This window comes from Anguilla anguilla, chromosome 4 (genome assembly GCF_013347855.1).
Source record: "Anguilla anguilla isolate fAngAng1 chromosome 4, fAngAng1.pri, whole genome shotgun sequence".
NCBI lineage: Eukaryota > Metazoa > Chordata > Actinopteri > Anguilliformes > Anguillidae > Anguilla > Anguilla anguilla.
This window is the reverse complement of record NC_049204.1, coordinates 48,935,529-48,954,938: the sequence shown is the minus strand read 5'-3', so window position 1 is coordinate 48,954,938 and position 19,410 is coordinate 48,935,529. Positions and strand designations below refer to the sequence as shown.

The 19,410-nt window shown below is 41.1% G+C and overlaps 1 protein-coding gene and 1 long non-coding RNA gene across 2 annotated transcripts in view; one reads left to right on the top strand and one right to left on the bottom strand.

The window, feature by feature from the left end:
* Positions 1 to 3,794, bottom strand: part of LOC118226333 (XK-related protein 4-like) — a 74,937-nt gene extending 71,143 nt beyond the window's left edge. Inside the window, exon 1 of the mRNA XM_035415879.1 lies at positions 2,430 to 3,794. Coding sequence (XP_035271770.1) covers positions 2,430 to 3,325 — 896 coding nt within the window. The 5' untranslated portion in view covers positions 3,326 to 3,794. The remainder of the gene's footprint in view (positions 1 to 2,429) is intronic.
* On the top strand, positions 3,171 to 19,118 carry LOC118226334. The gene is made up of 3 exons (XR_004765026.1): positions 3,171 to 3,293; positions 15,512 to 15,760; positions 16,458 to 19,118. It is a non-coding gene; the product is annotated as an uncharacterized LOC118226334 (long non-coding RNA).
* The last annotated feature ends 292 nt before the right edge of the window (positions 19,119 to 19,410 follow it).

Here is a 19,410-nt window from a genome sequence, read left to right as displayed (position 1 = left end):
AAAGCTTCAGCAATGAAACCCTCCTTGAGATATTTATTGTATGAGAAGAATTTCAACAAACTCAGACGGGTTTTTCATATCGATGCACCACACTCTGGACATATAACAAACTCTTAATCGGTAATGATAGCTGAGAATGCACACTGATGCACGTGATAAAACATGCAGCAAACTGAAGCATTCTCCAATGGAGTGTGCTTGGCACCTGACAACCGGACATTAATAAGCATGGCAGAAGCCTACAAGCAGTCACCACATTTAGCGCAGCCATCTGAAGTGAAGATGGTGCTGTATAAACAATCTTCTTTCAGCACTGGGCCCGCAAATGGCCCCTTGAGACACCACTCCTTTTAATTAAATAACTAATTATAGGCTGCACATGACACCCAGTTCCAGAAATTACCCTCAACAGCATATTCCACATGGACTGAAATCAGGTCTATATCAATGCAGTATCAGCATTAGTGTATAACTGAAGTGAGTAATACAATTTTCTCCAAGACATTTCATCTTTACAAAGGCTTCCGGGGCACATGTTGAAAGGAAGCCATTTGTTGCTCATTTTGCGACAATGACTCCTCAGATTTAGGGGCCAACCCATCCTTCCGTCTCATCAACCAATCCAGAGGAACGGCATTGTACTGGGGAGTGTGCTGGCGAGGTGAAGCCAAGCTTCACAGCCACAGGGCAGGAGTGCACCAAGGGTGATACGCTATTCTCACACGGGGACAATTTACATATGCTAGTTAAACTAGCATGCTTCTGCAGTATGTGATGGGGCTAGAGTGCTTGGAGGAGATACAGACAGACACAAGGGATTTGAAAAAGTCTACAGATTCAAACCCCAGACCCTGGTGCTATAAGAGAACTACAGTATCCACTGCACCATTGTGCTGCCGAGAATTCAGTGATAAGTATTCTGCAGTTATGTCAAAGGTTAATAAACACCTGGAATGGCAGTCAACTGCCTGCAAATATGCTTGTGAAGTGTTCTGTACAAACCATGTTTTCCTTAAACTCTCCTCATTATACCACTGCAATGCACACAGACAGTGACTGCTGGCAGCACGTTGTGGTTTTCCTGTGTTAAAATACTAAAAGAATTTCTTCAAGAAAATTTTATTTACTGAAATTTGTTATAAACAGCAAAACAAAAAAGCACATTGCATTTAGTTGGAATCACTTTAACATATTGCTGAATTCTGTTAAGCTTTCTATACATAAGCCAATATATGGTAATATGTTTCTCACACCCAAAACAGATATGAGCAGACTGAAAAATAAGTTGAATATTAAATTTGGGCTTAAATATTAATGAAGTAGTTTTAAAAAGTTATGTGTTGCTGTGCCTGTTAATACATTCCATCCATATGGTAGTTAATTGGCCAAAAATGAATCTAAATGTATTTTAACCTGGGGGCTCACTGACATAGAACCAAGGCCTTTCTGAATCATGAAAAAGCTACTGAGGACAGAATAGTGGTTCGATTTTAATCCTAACAAAGGCCAATTTGTTTTAAATTAAAGTTAATCTTTGTCATTAATGATAGAACACTGACTGTGGGAATTTAAAAAAAAAATCAATAGTTCAGCAACACTGAATAAAATGTTGGTAAAGGCTTTTTGGCGCAGGTCCCTACCAAACTCTGAATGTAATGGTCGTGAGAAATTTGAGGTCAGGAGAAATTTCATAGATTAACCTTTTTTTTATTATCTAAACTAAATGAACGTGCAGATTCACATGCTACTTTACAGTTCTTAAGACTGGGCTATAAGGATATTGTCGTCACAAATTGGTGTAAAAGCCCTTTCATAAAATGTATCAATATAATACTCTGTTGATGTTGATATGCTTTCCCTTCAATACAAATATTGTTGCCATGGAATACGAGCGTTTGCATTTTAACCATACATCACCACCCTATTCATGCTAAGAGTAGGGGCTACTTTAAACTTGCGTTTCCTTGGATTCATCATTTCGTCAGCACTGTCTAATAGTATACATTACTAATACACACAGTTACATTTAGCCTACTCTATATAAAGAGTTATCATATGTTGAAGGCCAGTTTTGTTCAAGAAACGGGAGTCGACACTCGACACGAACCACTACGTTGTATATTAAGCACCCCAGAGAAATCGGGCTGCACATACGGGATACTCCACGGATAATTATACAGCTTGTGTAGCAACGTCCGAAATAAAAAAAATAAAACACATATATGTTTTAAAGCTGAGGTAATGTCGTTGCTAGAGCATAGGCGGGAAACGTCCCCCCAACCACCACTGCCAGCGACTTCATTCGCTTAGTTGTGACAGCTTATTAACAGTGAGCTGTCAGTACACGGAAAAAGTGAACGCTCCAATAGTTTCCTACTGTTATTGTGAGTAGCTGCACCATTAAGATGAGAACAAATAAAAATTCTTACCTCCATATCTGACCAAGCTGCAGGATGTGAATGATTGACTGCAGGAGCCAGATGCAGAAGGAGCAGGACGCCGACCTTTTCTTGTTAGTCCGGTTTGCGGTGCTGCTGTTGCTGCTGTTAGTTGTGATGTTGCTTTTGCTGGCGGTGGAAGCCTGTCTCTGGGGTGTGGAAGGGTGGGCACCCACATCCCCATGTGAGGCAGAGCCGCTCATGAGCTTTCCGTCCATGTGAGAGCAACTGGCAGCACCATTGGCACTTGAGCTCTCCTCGGTGCTGAAATCGTGAACGAACCATCTAAAACTGAAAACCTGTACCGAGAACGAACCAAGAACCACAAAAAATAACGTGAGCCCGAACCACCAATACTCGCTTCGGAGGTAATAGTCGACGGAAAGCCAAACATCTGTGCCCACATCGGCAAAATATACTGCAGCTGCGGCGAGGATCCAAAGACAGTCCCACACAGAGTAGTTCTGTTGCTCCCTTCCGAGGCGAAGACACGTCGAAGAGGAGCCGCAGCAGCGCGACTCCGCATTCACAAAGTCCCCCTCACCCGTCCCCAAGTCCGGCTGTGATCCTGGGGCGAGCCCCTGTACTGAGCCCGAGTGGTCAGAATTTTGCAAGGGAGTAAATGCCACATCGCTCTTTTTCATTTTCAACACCCCATCCGATTTAGCGGCCATTATACCAACCCTCCCTTTATCTAACCTACACCGTTTTTCCCCTTCGCCTTCCTTTCTCTCCTCCTCCTTTCTCTTTCTGACTCTATGTACCAACGAGCAGATACTGGGCTGGGCGAGCTCTTCTTCCGCCAGCTGCAGCGCCGCCTCTTCATAACAAAGCAACACTTCCCTTCGGCAGCAGGTATGAACCAAATGCTCTCCCATGGCACACATTCAGACTATGACATCATTGCTTTGGAACTCTTCTTCTGTCACTTATCACACTTATCCTCGCCATCCTCTGCTGCAGTGTAGGCGGCACGTAGGCTACTTATTGTATTATCGGTCGTGATGGCAAATACAAAATAGCAAAGGAGATTGAATTTTAATAAAAACGAACAAATATAATATCGAAACAAATATTTTTTCAAAAAAGGAGAAAACTGCGAAATAGGTTCCAGCGTTTCCTTAATTGGCATTGTATGATTTTTGAAATGCTAAAAGCTATATGAATCAACGCATTGACCAATTTTATTTATAATCAAGTTGCTAGGGACTATTGTCATGCAAAGCAACGAAGATAACTGTATGGGCGGATAAGCATAACCCTTTTAACTTGGATGGTTACCTTTCATTATTGGAGTATATCCCATGTATTGCCCTACTAGATGAACGCGGCTAGGGTTCTGTATTGACGGCGGTCAAGCGCCATGGAAAGCGCCCACGAGTTAGAAGCGTTGTAGAATAGGCTACCTTTTGCGTAACGTCATGCGCTCATGTGTCAAAGCAGGTCTACCGTGAATAATCAATCTGAATGGACGGGTGAGTTTATGGTTAGGGAGGGGCACGCCGCGTACGGCCGCTCACGGAGAGGTAGGCTAAGTGCATGGACACGCCCTCCGTTTAGAGACTTTCATCACATCATAGCCTACACAGAACCATTGTGGAATACAGAGATTATTTTTTTGTGTTTTGTTATAGAATTTTTCACAAATTGACACATTGGTGATATGTCAACATGGTCGTAGTAAATACTTAAACTGGAAACTTTTGTATATCAAAAAAATCCATGTCACACGCTCGCTCTCTCTTAGAGCTAAATTATATATAAAGATTCCTGGTGTTACTTGACCATTGGTTCTTTTCAAATGTCCCCTTTGTGCTAATTCCGCAGAGGACAGTACAGCAAAGCAAATCAGAAAGTTGTGCAATTGGACTTTTAAACATATTCAATTTCCACTTTGATAACACAGACCATTGTCTTTAACGTAAGCAATTCAGTCGTTACTTGCCAAATGTAAATTCTTTACTCATGATTATTTCCAGGTAATGTTTTTTTTTTAATCCTTTTTTTTTTTTGCACTACATTTGAAATGTTTTTAGTCCTTTGCTTTCTGGCTCTAAAATATCACGCAGAATGAAAATGGTGGTACAGATGGTGTTGTGTGGAGTTACCAGCTGCAGACACAGCCAGAGCCATGTATAAATCATCAGCATTCCGGACTGCATCATCGCTCTAAGGCCAGTTAGAATGGCAAAACATCCCTGACTGGGACAGAAGTTCCCTTAACACCTCCTTTCGCCATGAGCCCTTGTGATGGCGTGGTGACTGCCAGTGAGTGATGGTGTTTCCTTGAGCCTCCTCTGCCTGTAAATCACAGCGTCAAATCCGAGCGTGGAGCGCACAGCTGGGCATTTAGGGGGTGCTACCTTTCCGTTTCGCCTCATTCTGTCACGCATTCCCCAAAGACAGCCTTCCCGTCCTCTTTCAATAGCATCTAAATGGCAGAAAAGATGCGTTAAAGTCAAAGTGACCCGGTGTCCCATCATTTGTAAATTGGCTGGTATCTAAGCAACAGATCCACCATCACTTCTATAACACAGCCTGGTATTGGCAAAATAAATAAATAATAATAATAACAATAAAAATCAAATCTAATAAAATATACAGAGAGCACAGTCATCAGTGGGCTTGTCTCCCTGGGTAGGGCCTGTCCTGGTGATCATTTTCAGACCTGTGTCTGGTCATCACCACAGAGAGAACAATGTGTGCCAGTGTTCTTTCTCACAGAGAACGACTTGTTCCTCAATTTCTTAGCTGCTATTACATTGCAATACTTTGCAATAATTTGCCCCTTAACCTCCCCCACGCCACCACTCAAAACAAATGAAGCACTGGATGTACTTACATTATCTGCTTAATGATACATTTTCCTTAACTTTTGCAAACACGTATTGCTGCATCAAACACTCATAAGTTTGACCATGAAACATGCAGCCTTATTTCACACATTTAATCAAATTAAAATGTAATAGGTTGATTGGATTCTTCTTTATATTTAGGAATTTCATGTTTCCTCAATCATCCTTTGAGTTATCTGTGATCAAATAAGCATACAACCAACAAGCCATTATTTCCTACTAAACTTTGGTTTCCAGAAAAGAAAATGTAATTGCTCCTGCAAAATGATCCATCATTAAATGAGAAAAATCAACTTCCATTCATTGGTTGAAAAACTAATTTATTCTTTTGAAAAGGAATATAATTTCCTTTGATCTGGAATTTATTGTTTGGGAGTTTTCTCATCCACTTCATCCATTGCAGGCCACCTACAAATGTAGCAAACGCACAACCCCTATATGTAAATCTTTTTTTTCAATTTTTAAAAATGATATTTACCTTATATATTATATAATATATAAGGGATTCATAACAGTGGATTATTTCACACTTGCACACTACTACAAGGGACAGCAAACTTAGATAGGCCTTAGGCTGTGGCAGAGTGATTTCCACTTTATCCAGAAACCAGTGGTTTACAAAGCAAAGAAGTGCAGGTGGTGTTCAATGACCCAAATTATATCGCTGAAGCATTTTTGCAATTTAAAGTACCTGACATGCTTTGTGGGCTACAAGATTAAAACAAATTGTTATTATATTTATGTTATATTATTTGAAATCATGAATACAGTGCACCTTGTGGGAAATGCTTCTCTGCAATAACTGCCTGATTCTGTTGTGATGAATATGACCTGGTCTCACCTGGTACGGTTTATTTGCAGTAAGCATACTTGAAAGAATGGCATGCGATTTGCGGTGTGGCTTGGTTTGAACGTACTTCCTCTTGTTCTGAGATAACTGGACTTTTTTTGGCAGGAGTTGAATCGAGGCACGATCTTATCTTTTCCTAATGAAATATGCATGCCCTTATGGAAGGGGCACCCTTATGGTCTACTTCATCTTCTGTGACTCTGACTGCTTCATTTTTTTCTGGTAATTAATATCCATGCACATAAAATCTAACTCATGGTTAGAACACCAGCTATTGATCACAGTGCATTGCATCATGGTTCCACCACTTTTCAGAGATCCACTGTTGATGTGATTGGCCTTTAACAATCTGCTTAACATGATTTGGCAGTGACTGATTGTGTCATTTATTAATTTAATGCATTCACACTGCTCCGACGGTGTAGTATTTGCTTTGTCTCAAAGAATGTTGAGTAGAGCAATTAGTCTCTTTGGTTTTCTTTGGAGTGACAGTAAGATACAAAAAGTTAATTTGTTCTCACACAAAGCTATGAAACCAACAAAGCACCCAAATGATACATTATGTATGTGATGATGAACGGACTGCAGCATTTTTACATGAAAGCTTTAGAAAGTACAAATGGAGCTATGGCACTTTGCTGATTGGAATGAATTCTAAAGTCCCTCTCAAATGTTGTCACACTTTGCAAAGCATTTTCCATCATGTCCAATCTCAATCTTACAGAGCTGCTCAACTGACTTCATGGAGATCTTACCATAAATATTGACCTTGGAAAATAAATGATGTGAATGTTGAACATTCATATTCTGTACAGTGTTGTTAATTTTAATTGCACATCCACCAAGAATATTATTTATAGGTAATTTGACATCTTTTGGATATTTCCATTCAGTGCGAAGTCATTTGAAATATACTTACCCCTAGAGCAGAATTCTTTGGCATTTGGCATTTACAGTTGGCCTGCTATTAGACATCAGAACCATGGTTTTTAAAGAATTATGAGAACCACTGTTGAGTTATTTTGTGGGCTGAAATGCATTTACAAATGATCCGTACTTATTATTCAGAGGATGGTGACTAAAGAGCCTTTCTAGTGGCTTGTTAAAATTCAGATGACAGAAACCCAAGGGTTATCATTGTTATAACAGACGCATAGCATCTGCATCAGCAGACCATGACTTGTGTGCCGAGGGCAGGTCTTTCTGAAAAGATTGATCTCTCTAAATGCTGACATCCATTAACTAGTTTGGTGAACCGATTACAGGAATCAAAGTGCCACCTTGAATCCTAGCTTCCTTCATCTGGGCTGCATAGACAGTATCTCCTAAAAAGCAATACTCTTCGGCAGTGTCTACTGCCCTGTAAACATCTGTTTTAATTTTAACACCATAATTTTTAACAGGTCTTGAATTCCTTTTACGAAAGGTGTTGCTTTAAAAAATATATATGATGATGATGATGATGATGATTATTATTATTATTATTATTATTATTATTATTATTATTATTACTAGATCACACTGAAAATGATCTGCAGATCACACCAGACAATCAATGTCAAAACATATGGCAAAGCTCTGCTCAGGGTCTGGTGCCTTTTTATATGAAGCAGACTGTTATTCTGACCTGGCCTTATTTAATGGGGTAGCGTGCTGTATGTGTTGAGGTGCAGTGACAGTAATAGGTCCGGTGGAGCCCTGACTCCCACACAGCTTGGCAGAAGTGCCTGCATGGGCTCCGGTCCCCACACCGTCACCCTGTGTGGGTGGTGACAAGCAACTCTGTTGTGCCCTCACTGTCTCCTGCCAGGGTATCTGACTGTCCTTTGGCAGTCATCTCTTTGGTCTTTCCCTGCCTAGTGATCACTTTGTTTCCTTCACAGTGACTGAATGGACAGCATCACAGTCCCAATAAATAAATGCCCTATTTTTAGATGTGGCTATAACAAAGCCAACATTGTTTGTGTAGTCCTATATGTGTGCAACATTTAGTGCCCTCTCTTGCAATTCAAGACACCAAAGCACCACTGCAGCCTCAGCCAGTTATTTTTATGCAACACATTACCTGTATAGACACTGTATACCAGCTGTACCCATTGTCCAGTTATAAAATTAAATGTAATAAAACCCTAATTAATTCCACAAAGGAATGTCACCTTTATTATTTTAACACAAAGACAAGCTACTGGGGAAAATGGTGTGATTAAATTAGTCAAATGTAAGGATGCAATTACCAACATTGACTACATAAAATTGTAATCGAAGTCAATAACACACAAGTGCCTGTCCATTTAAATCATAATAACAGGGTTTGTAATTATAGTAGTGATGATCCACTGTGCTGTACATCATATCTTTCAGTCAATAAAAAGATGGCAGGGTTGCATAATGGTTAAGGAACGTGGCTCACAACTCCAAGGTTGCAGGTTAAATTTCCAGGTAGCGCATTAACGTTTTACCCTCGAGTAATGTACTTCAGATGAATTGCTTCTGTGAATATCCAGCTGTATACTGTAAATGGATTGTATGCATAAAAATGTGAATGGCGTGAGTCTATGTGGATAAGAGCATCTGTAAAAAGGCTGTTAATTGACTATGCTACAGTATTCACTCTAAAACATATATAAGTATGAGGATTATATGATAAAAGTGCATTAAGTACGCACAGAACACTAGTTTTCCCAGGGACATGTTACTATGTTTTTCTCTTTGACTTTTAAAGTGCTTATTTTCTTATTTCTCTATTGTGTATACTTTTTTAGTTGTTTTATATAGTTCCACTTGCACCCCCTCCCTCTCCTTTGAAAAAGGGATGGCCATTTTTTAAATTGTCCTGTTATTCACACTTAGTAAAATTACGAAATACCCTTTTTTCCATTCCTTCTGTAACACTGCAATGCAATAGATGAGCACTGTAGAAGAAAAAAGATGTAGCATCCTTTCACGTTTTCATTGCTCAATTCTGGAGAGAACCCAGCGCACTCTCAATCCTCTCTTTAACCAAAAAGCTGATGAATATTGTAGAGTCCATGAGCAATAAGGCCCAAAGCAAGACTGCCCTTCAAACATAGGTGCTATTCCTTTAAAATACATATTCGGCCTCAATAACGGAATTCTAAACTGGAAACCGTGCAAATGGCCACAGAAAGCAAACAGGGAGAATCTGCCAAGAGGCATGTCATGGGATGACAAGCCTCACCGCTGCATAAGCCAGAGAATCAGATATCGGTCTTTCAAGGTTTAAAATCACGTCAATGTGGATTGACAGGACAGTGATGACACTTTCAGAAAATTGTCTTCTTTTAAAATATCCCTTCTTTTCATTATGTACAATTCCCAACACAACCATCAATGTCACATGCCCTGCACTTATGCCTTGTCCTACAAACAAAGAAAAAAATTGTTTACCCAGCTTCACACACACACACACACTACATGGCCAAAAGTATGTGGACAGCTGACATCTCATCCAAAATTGTGGGCATTAATATGGATTTGTTCCACCCTTACTTATATATATGCTGTTGTATAACATGTCCAGTTCTAGGTGGAAGTAGCTGGAGGAAATGAATTTGAGCACGCAGAGCATTGCCACAGTGGGAAAATAAATAAACAATGAAAGAGACAACTGATTTCCCCATGGCCAGTTCTACAGGGAACACTGAGGAAGTGCTAAGATATGGACATGCTCATGGGAGACAGAGAAAAAAATCAATGACTTTCTAGGGGAGGGTCTGTGAGTGATTCAACACTGCGTGGAGCAAACCTCCAATCCGCCATCTTGATGTATGCCTCGTCTGGCTTGACAGAGGAGCCACAGCACCTTGGGCGGTTAATGCCCGAACTGACAGGCCTTGCGCGGCAACGGGTAACGCTTAAAGATGACAACATCTGTCTTCATTAACAGCGCAGAGGGACGCGGTGTCAGAAATAAACACCTCGATGTGGACAGCGGGCGGGGACTTGATGGATCAATTACAGGCCCGCTGACATGCGGCGCTGGGGCTTCGCCCCCACTGCCGAGCCGTACCTCAGGGGTACCCCCCGTGGCCCCCGCGGCCAGAGCGACCGGTGGGACGGGCCTGGCACCGGCATCTCCTCGCCGTCCGTGCAGATCCAGCTGTGCCGTCTGGCTGGCCTCAGGGAGGGTGCTGGAGAAGAGCGTCACATGGTACATGGCCACCCGGGGAAAAGATGCAGCACGGCGGAAAAGGTGGGAAACGTGTGATAATGACGGTCCCGGCATAACCACACATTATGTCCCGCAACCATGCTTCTGATGAATGGAAATTCATAAAAACAAGCATTTTGTTTTATGGAAGGCTGGAATCTTGCCCCAAAGCAGCTGCCACCGCACACTGTTCCACAACCTCAAATTAATTTTAAAGGAAAGCACAGACTTGCCTCTGCGTGACATGAGAATGCAATATGTATTGTAATGGCTGTGTGACAAGGGCTATGTGGCCACCACTGTGAAAATTCAATTCTCAGGGCCTATTACCATACATGGGATAATAATAAATAACTTGGCCCGCATTGCTAGGGTCTAAGGCTTTAAAGATGTAGATAACATATCAACTAATGGATTAATGCTAATTTTTCTTGGCAATGTAAATACCACCTGCTTTTCTCTCATAAGTATTTACAAATTCTGATTTAGGGCTGACGTAAAGATCACACTTGGTAAGATCACTGAAGTCACTGATTTATTTATTTATTTATTTATTTATTTATTTATTTATTTATTTATTTAACCAGGAAAATCCCTTGAGATTAATCATCACTTTCTTGAGGGAGACATGGGTCTCCTTTTCAAGGGAGACCTGGACCTGAAGGCATTAATTTAGGATGGGTGAACTAGCCTGCTCTCAAGGCATTGAACAATATTTGAGTGTTGAAGCATGCTCCCCAACAGCTATGATCATGCATGATGGCAGTGCTGTCTAAAAATGTCAAAATACATCTCAATAGAATGCAGATAGAAATACAGTATATTGAGGTGGCATGTGTACATATTGAACCTTACAAACCTATCCAGACATATGTTTGCCCCATTAACGTTGTACACACAGGGCCAAGTTACATTAAATAATTTAGGAAACATTGGGTAGCATTACTGTGGAATACAGCTTGTTGAATTTGTGTGAGCTAAAATAACCAATATTATTTCTTGTAACTTATTTTTGATTATCAATACTTTTAATACCAGACCTAGATTCTGCAAGTTTGAATTAATGATTTACAGACAGTGCTTTATATGTGTGAGTTACTTCCCATTTATGTATGTTGAAAAATATGCTTTTCTGCAGATTAATATTACAAAATTAGTTGGCTACATCACATCACTTTTACATTCGCCACAATCCCTGGCTTAAAGATATTCAGCTTATCAGACAAGGGCAGTGTTTGGACTGTGCTGAGGTGAATGTAAAGAAATAAAATAAAGCCAAAACAACAAGAGCCCTCAGTTATATTCAATTACGCTGGGAATCTAATTTGTTTCATGATCACAATTAAGATCCATTATCCCCAGCACAAGATTTCAGCAACACCTACCAGACAGGACAGACCATAATGGCCATTCCATGGGGATCTCCAGCCATCTGTTTCCATTGGTGCTCAGGGGGGAAGAGGAGTCCAGTGTACTACCCGTGTTCTGCAGCAGGAAGGGGCACAGCGCCTGTGCCTCCTGGGACGTCCCGTCTCAGCCAATCCACAACCCAAAATTAACTTTGAAGAGCTCATCCAGTTCCTTGAGGAGAAGCACCTGAAATGAAAGCATTGTAAAAAGCCCCCTGGAAAAGCCTGCTTAGGACTAGGGCCTTTGCATCATCTTTCCTTTTTACAACATCACATTTGTTATTTTTGCTGTCCTGTTGCTAGCTATGGTGTAAAATGCATCCAGGCTCATTATGATATGATAGTCATCCATAAATCAGTTCACACTTATACAATTAGCCACCTTAGTCATTCTAATAGCAGGGTAACTTTTACAGCCCTGGCACTGCAAGCGCATTTTTACAAATGAGATACATTCTAATTGAATTCTACTCAAATGGCTTTCCGAGATGACAGGAGTGCTTGTGCATCTCTTCACAGATTCATCCCAAGGAGCCAAATATTAATTTCTCCAAACATGTCAATCATGGCTCTTAACGAACCCCCGGTGACAGCGGGGCATCTATCTGAGCTGCTCATTAGTTACTGGATTCAATCAAGTCATCTTGGCAGAAGGCAGTAGGTACTGAATACTGAAACTGCTCTTTTCACTCTACAAAACAGCTGAAAAATACTAGCACAGTACTTGTGAATTAGAATTCACAGGTACTGTGTTCTGCCTGTGAACTGATTACATTACATTACAGGCATTTAGCAGACGCTCTTATCCAGATCAACTTACACAACGTTCACATAGCATTTACATTGTATCCAATTATACAGCTGGATATATACTGAAGCAATGGCGGTAACCTCGCTCAAGGGTAAAACGACAGTGTGCTACTGGAGAATCGAACCTGTGACCTGGTCTGAAACTCTCACCTCATAGGTTATTACATCCAAGTTTCTCTTGGGTTGCTTCCATCTCCAGAAGACATTTTTAGACTGGCCTTTTGCACTATACGTCATTAAAATCAACTTATCCATGATTCCCTCTTTATCTTTCAGAGTTTGAATTTGATAAAAATTTCATATTTCAGAGGCCATCCGAATATAACAGCACCACGCTTCCTTTTATGATGTATTATTTCAGATATTCGTGATCAGCGTGTTATGCATTACCGTGATATTAATGCCTTTTAGTTAATGCAGCTCTCCATTAACATGCATGAGTTACACCAGAGGAGCAGCCAGGTGTCAACAAGCACTCCACGCAGGCTTGTTGCGCTTATTGCATTTGGGACACGATTTCTGAAAGTGGTTAAAATTAGACGGAAAAAAAAATTCAACGCCCACACTTTCACTTTGCCTCGCAAATCTGGGGGAATATCCGATGCCTTAACTCTGTGGTGAGGTGAGGAAGCGACCGCGTTCTGTGGGGGGGGAAATGCATCACGCTGACAAACGACACACTGTCAGGAAGTCAGACCATGAAATTGGGTGCTGTACTCTATGCGTGCTAAATTCACTTAAATATCTTTTAAATGTGTTTCTAATTTTCTGGGTGCGACAAAAAATGAGTACAACAGGAAATGAACACTGAAATGAAGCGATGAAAGTGTTGAATAGTGGATAGATATTGAATAATGAAGACACTAAATGCATAAATACTATCTTAGACACTGTGCTTTTCGACAAAAAAAGTTCTTGTTCCACCATTTCCTCATAACATGTTTTGAAAAGAAAACGTTTAATATCACTTAATTTGTTCAATATAACAGCACAGTCTAATAATCTTCAACCAATCACAAAACATATGTATTTTTTAAAGCTACACAAAGCATGGCCGTATTTACAATACCTGCAAAATTGCCAATAAACTTTGAAGCTTCCACCTCCTCCTTCAGTCGAAAAACGCTCCTTGGAATAATGTGGTAACTCTTCACAACAAGTCCCTATTGGTACTTTGGATGTTTAACGCGATTTTGATATAGATATGAATGCAAGACAAACAACTTATTTGAAGAAAAGTCAAAGATAGTCTGAAACATCCTAAACATTATTATTAGCAACAATTACTATTAGAAATATGGCCCAAAGCCAGCTCAGCATCTCTTGTACAGTAAATCCTTTGAGCGTTCGCTCTTGATTAAGTCATTTACACAAGGGTTTTAAAGAACGCTTTACTCGCTATACTCCTGGAGCTCAGGAAGCCGCAAGGCTTTGCTTTTAACCTGGCCTTCACCTCAAAATAAAAAGCTAGGATAGAGAGGGCTGACAGTTCAGCTTTTCATTCAGGCCAGCGGCCAAGTCGTGTTATCAGGCTGTGTCAAAGTCTGCTGCCGCAGAGTACTTCTCCCAGAGTAATATCTTTCCATTGCTAAAATGAGAGTGGACTCTTCCTCTTGTCAGTTTTCTCTTGCCTGTGTCCCCGTGCAACCCCTGGTGGGTAACAAATATGCCCAATAGTGCACCAAGCTCCGCTCACTATCCTGTCTTAAAAGCTGTGGACTGTGGTGCGCTGTTTTACTTTGCAAGTAAAAAAAGAAAAGTTTCATAACTCTGGAAATGAGTGGCTCTTAATTAAATAAATAAATAAATAAAACCTACACACACATCAACAGCGCTAGTCCGACCAGTTAACATGCTACAATCCCACCTTAGCAGATGCTGCTCTTGGGCCCTGTTATCCTGCTAGTCTCCCTCTCTTCAGAGTTCTCCTTCAGTGTTCCATGGTGAAGAGTTGCCTGAACAAAGGACATTTAATAAGTGCATGGACATTTCACAGCAGTCAATGAGAACATTGGACCAGCAAATGTATGATGAGTGAAAAGGGCTAATGGCAAAGTTTTCAGCCTTACACAGCAAAGTGAAGTAGAGTGACATAAAACGCAATAAAAGTATATTTAAAGTGAAATGATTCCTGATAACAAATTTGATTAAAATTCAAATTCGTTTGTGAGTGAAGCAGCAAGATAAGCATTCCACCCATAAAACAATAAAAAAAAATTGTTATAAAGTTATTATACAAAGCTATTATGCAAAGCATTATTTGCCAAATAAATGTAATGTATTTAGCTAAAGCCATTACCTACGTCTGTCAAAAGTTAGAGTCAAGCCAGATTATGCAGTATAAATGTTTAAAAGATGCCAGTTGTGCCAACATTATGCTCATGGTTGTGTGTAGCTGATCACTGAGCACTTTCTCACGAGTAACTGGCAGGGGGAAAAATATATATATATATATATATATATGCCAACCTGGCCTGCCTAAGGCTGTGAAGATGTGCGAGAATGATTCACAGGTCACAAGTGAAGCACTTAAGGGACAAAACCTTTTCAACATTGAAGTCACTCTCACTCAAAGTCTTCTTGGTCTGTTATTACTTGAAGGGACATAGAGGACAGGGCTATCCTATGACTAGAATCAGGTATGAGCATGCAGAGATGTACCTATTTTTTAGTAAAGCCTCTTATCATCAGGAGAAAACAAAAAAAAGCACCAAAAAAAGTGCACATCACAAGACAAAAAGAGAAGTTAACTGAAAATGGAAGTGAATTGTTTGAGTTATGTGAGCTTGGTCAGCTTGGTCCCAACAGCACTGCTAGTACGAGTACATTCAATTTGTGGACTTTTCTGTCACATCCAGGCAAACCCTAGGAAGGAATAATATTGTGATGCCAGGAGAAGTCCTCGCCAAATCCTCCCTCAAACAGGGTGGATGATTCACTCTAAGTAAAAGTTATATGTCAATCATATGCTCCTACAGGTTTCCCAGTCGAAAACCACACCCTCCCTGAGCCAGGACAGGTGCAGCAGACAGGACTCGCTGCACTGTGGATGCTCCTCCCAGCGATGACACCTTTCTGCACCTCCTCTTTTCTGAAGCGGTCTCTGATGATGGCTCCATAACTGCACCTCCGCTAGTGTCTGGTATGTCTGCCCTGGAAACAGAGGGCCTTCGCTGGGGCAGAGAGGAGGGGTGCATGTCCCTTTCGCAGCACACCTCCAAGATGATGTGAGTGCCTATATTTACTCCCATGCTTGATGGCAGTGCTAAAGCAACCAATGTCCTTGCTTAAAGGCAGTATCACTGCCAGACTTTCTCTATTAGTTTAATTACAGAACATATTTGGGTTTGTGCCAGTACTTCTAATAATTATAAAGAACAGTTAAATTCAATTCAGTTCATTTTTTTATAGTGCCTTTCACAGAGAACTGATGATATGCAGATTTGTACATCGCTTTGGATAAAAGCGTATGCTAAATAAATGTAATGTAATGTAACTGTCAGAAAGATGCTTTACAGATAAATGTGTATTTAACCTTCCTGTGTTGACTACCTGCTGTCCATCTACTTGCTGTCTTGGGAAAAGCCATGGTAGTTTTCATTGTTTTTAAAATTTTACCTTGGTTCAAGCAGAGTAGAGCGCATGTTAAAACTCGTATGGAAAAAGAAATTGCAGAACGCACAAAAGGGCTCATGTCAACATGAATACGACTATGATTTTACCGTCACGTTTTATTTGATATTTCATAAAATTCATGGGCATTCATTTCAATCACAAAACTAAGGCTCTCTTTTAGTTTTGCTCACTTTTTGTCCAACTTTTGTCATTTTACTTTACAGGTTTTTCCTTTTTAGTTTTTACCCCCATGTTCTCTATATTTGAATGCCCAGCAGTGCAACTGCATATCACCCTCTGTCATTTCAGGAGACCCCCACAGTTAACCGGCTAAGCCTTCACAGACACAGAGACAGAAGAGGACACTTCATGTGCAGCTCATGCAGACAGACTGTGGGTCTGACCATAGGAGTTCAATGGTGCACAAGAAGATATGGGCGTCCCTCAGACTATAATCACGTCCCTCTCTGGGAGACGCAATGGATAATCATGTGACATCCTGCAGGCCTGCTGGCCACAGTCGATACTGGCATGGTCCAGATGCACCAAATCTGGGGACCAAAGAGTGCAATAAACCAAATAGTGCCTTAACGTTCCCCCATTAGACCCCTATTTTAGGCTAAATATAGCGCCATCATCCTGACTTCCTTTCCTCGGAAACCCAACCTTTCCCATAAACTCCTATAGAAAAGTAACACAAGAAGCAGTGCTTTCAGCTGACCCTTTGCTCCAGTACAATCAGATTGGGAAGGAGGGGAAAACAAGACTGTCGCAGTAAACGTAATGCAGTATCTCAACAAGATATAACGTTTCAATCTTTCTTCAACGCTGGCTGTGGTTGACCTTTGAACTTTCCACAAATGGCATGGCCACTGGGACAAATAATAGATGTGATTCTTTTGCAAAAATGTTGTCACTTCAGACTGAGGCAGTAACCGTGGCTTGTGCTGGCTCCCCTGACTCATACTAGCAAGTAGATTCAAGCAGAGTCATTCAACAATGACGGTGGCACATATATAGTCTTGTCCAAGGACCTGTGCAATAGCTGTCAGAAAAATAAGACTCTCCTGTGGCTCTCGAGCAAGAGGTTAACCACAGGGATAGACCAAATACAGTTTAGTGCCACAGCTTAGCTAAAACACTATGATTATCACAACACAGGGTTAGAATATAAAACAATCCTTACCATTGACCAATAGTTATCTACAATATACATCCAACCAAGAAAGAAATAAATATAGCATGTATAATATAGGGATCACATGACATTATTATACTCATGTACTGTGTTTTTACAGCATGGCACAATGTGCATTACGTTCAGCTGATTCTGGGTAATTTCATCCTCTTCTTGTTCTTCTGATCTGGCTTATTTGTAAAGGCAAACAAGCGCTGTGAATAGGAACAGAAACTGATTCCAGGGAACTCTGGTAAATGGCATAATGAAATTGCGAGACGAGGGGAAGGGGGAATTCATTACTTCATCTAGCCCATGTCAAGATATGGGAAACATGCTATGATGCCTACATTCATTTTCTCCTCAATTATTTTTGCGGCGGGTGTCTGGTGCTGTGCACTGTGACAGGACTCCTGCTCATTTTTTACAGCGTATGCAAAGCATGCTCATGGAGAGGTAGCAGGAGAACACACCCTGAGGAGCTTCTGTCACTTGGCTGTGACTGCTGACTTTTCCAAGGAGTTTCATTTCTGTTTCTGTCCATCTGTCACCCGTTCCACTGTCTAACCACCGTTGGCATGGAAACACGAAATTGGCACCCGGTGCTCTCGGTCTGCCGCCAAAATCCTCTCCAGGTGTTCTCCGCCCTTCCTATGACCTGGGATCAACCTGGTGAGGGCAGCAAGGTCAGCCGTCCTCAGGTGGAAGACATCGGCCTGACCAGGCGAACAGAACGACAGGCCGTCTCTTAGCATTTGCGTAATTGGTGTGGCATTTAGCGCGCAACATGTCTTCTCTAGGGGAGACCAAATTGACCTTCCTCGTTTTAAAGGTGGCTCAAGGCCTGTGATTTTCAGGGCTCACCACAGTTCAAGAGGAAGGTCTTCTGATTACTGCAGAATAGCAGTTATGATGTTTCTGCATTTATGTGATCAATACAACCTTGTTGTATTGTTTTGCTGATGCTATGCTAATAGTATCATGCTGAAGACATGGGCAAGAACCCTTATCAATCACACGTTTTGTTAATTTGGTTCACAAGATTCAAAGATGTTCTGAGGTTTCTAAAGGCTGGAATTCCCACAAAAAAACAATTATTTGAATTTAAAATGCAGGGTCTCAAGAAATATGATGGTGGTGGTATTGGGGGAGGGGTGGTACTGACATCGCCATCATTATTTTTCAGCATCTCAATTACTCTTTCCATTGGAATGCAAATCCCAACTCCAAACAGATCTCCAACAGCAGGCCTGTTCACTCTCTGTAGTTTCCAATCTATCCAAAGCAGAAGAGACATCTCCTGTGGGCACTATCACTGAGTACAGCACAACTATGAATAAACACAGGGAAGCCTTCACTCAGTACAAGATGCTTACGTTAATATATGTAATATACAATAATCACAGGCAATCAATCACCACAAACGGCCCATCTGGGCACAATAAAAATAGGGAAGCTTCCACCAATGAATGGAGGGAAGCATTTACAGTATGTTTGGAACCAACAAACACAGAGGAAGAAGGCCTATTCTCAAGTGTGTTGTTATTTTACACACATTCTACTGTGTTGTTGGGTGTTGACTTGTCCTCTTGGATAGCAGCTAAGCTCCCCTGACTGCCTTGAGAGTGTGACTTTAGGGATGGGCTGTATTGATGTGTATGGACATTAGTGTGGATACTGTCTTTCTGTCCTCAGTATTCTAGACACGCTTTTAGCTGGGAATGAAGTCACTCCTGATTTGGGTGACGCACCTCGTAGTGAAAGCCTGTCAGGCCTGACAACTGCCAGCTCCGTCACGCTCTCTGGCCAGCGTTCGTGCCCCCCCCTCCCCCCCCACTCCCCTCCCCCCGCCTGCCTTAATTTGCCAGATCGAGGAGAAATGTCATGGATTGAATATTCAGCATTTTTAAAGGATTTTTGGAACACAAGAAGGGTGATCATGAGTGCACAAAAGAAAATATTTAAAGGCTGTATTTCATAGAAATGGTCAATGAAATGAAACAGATGATGTTTTTAATGGACAGAATCAAAAGCCTTGCAAATAGGGTTTCAGCCTTGATTGAAATTTAAAGAAAAGCCACTGTG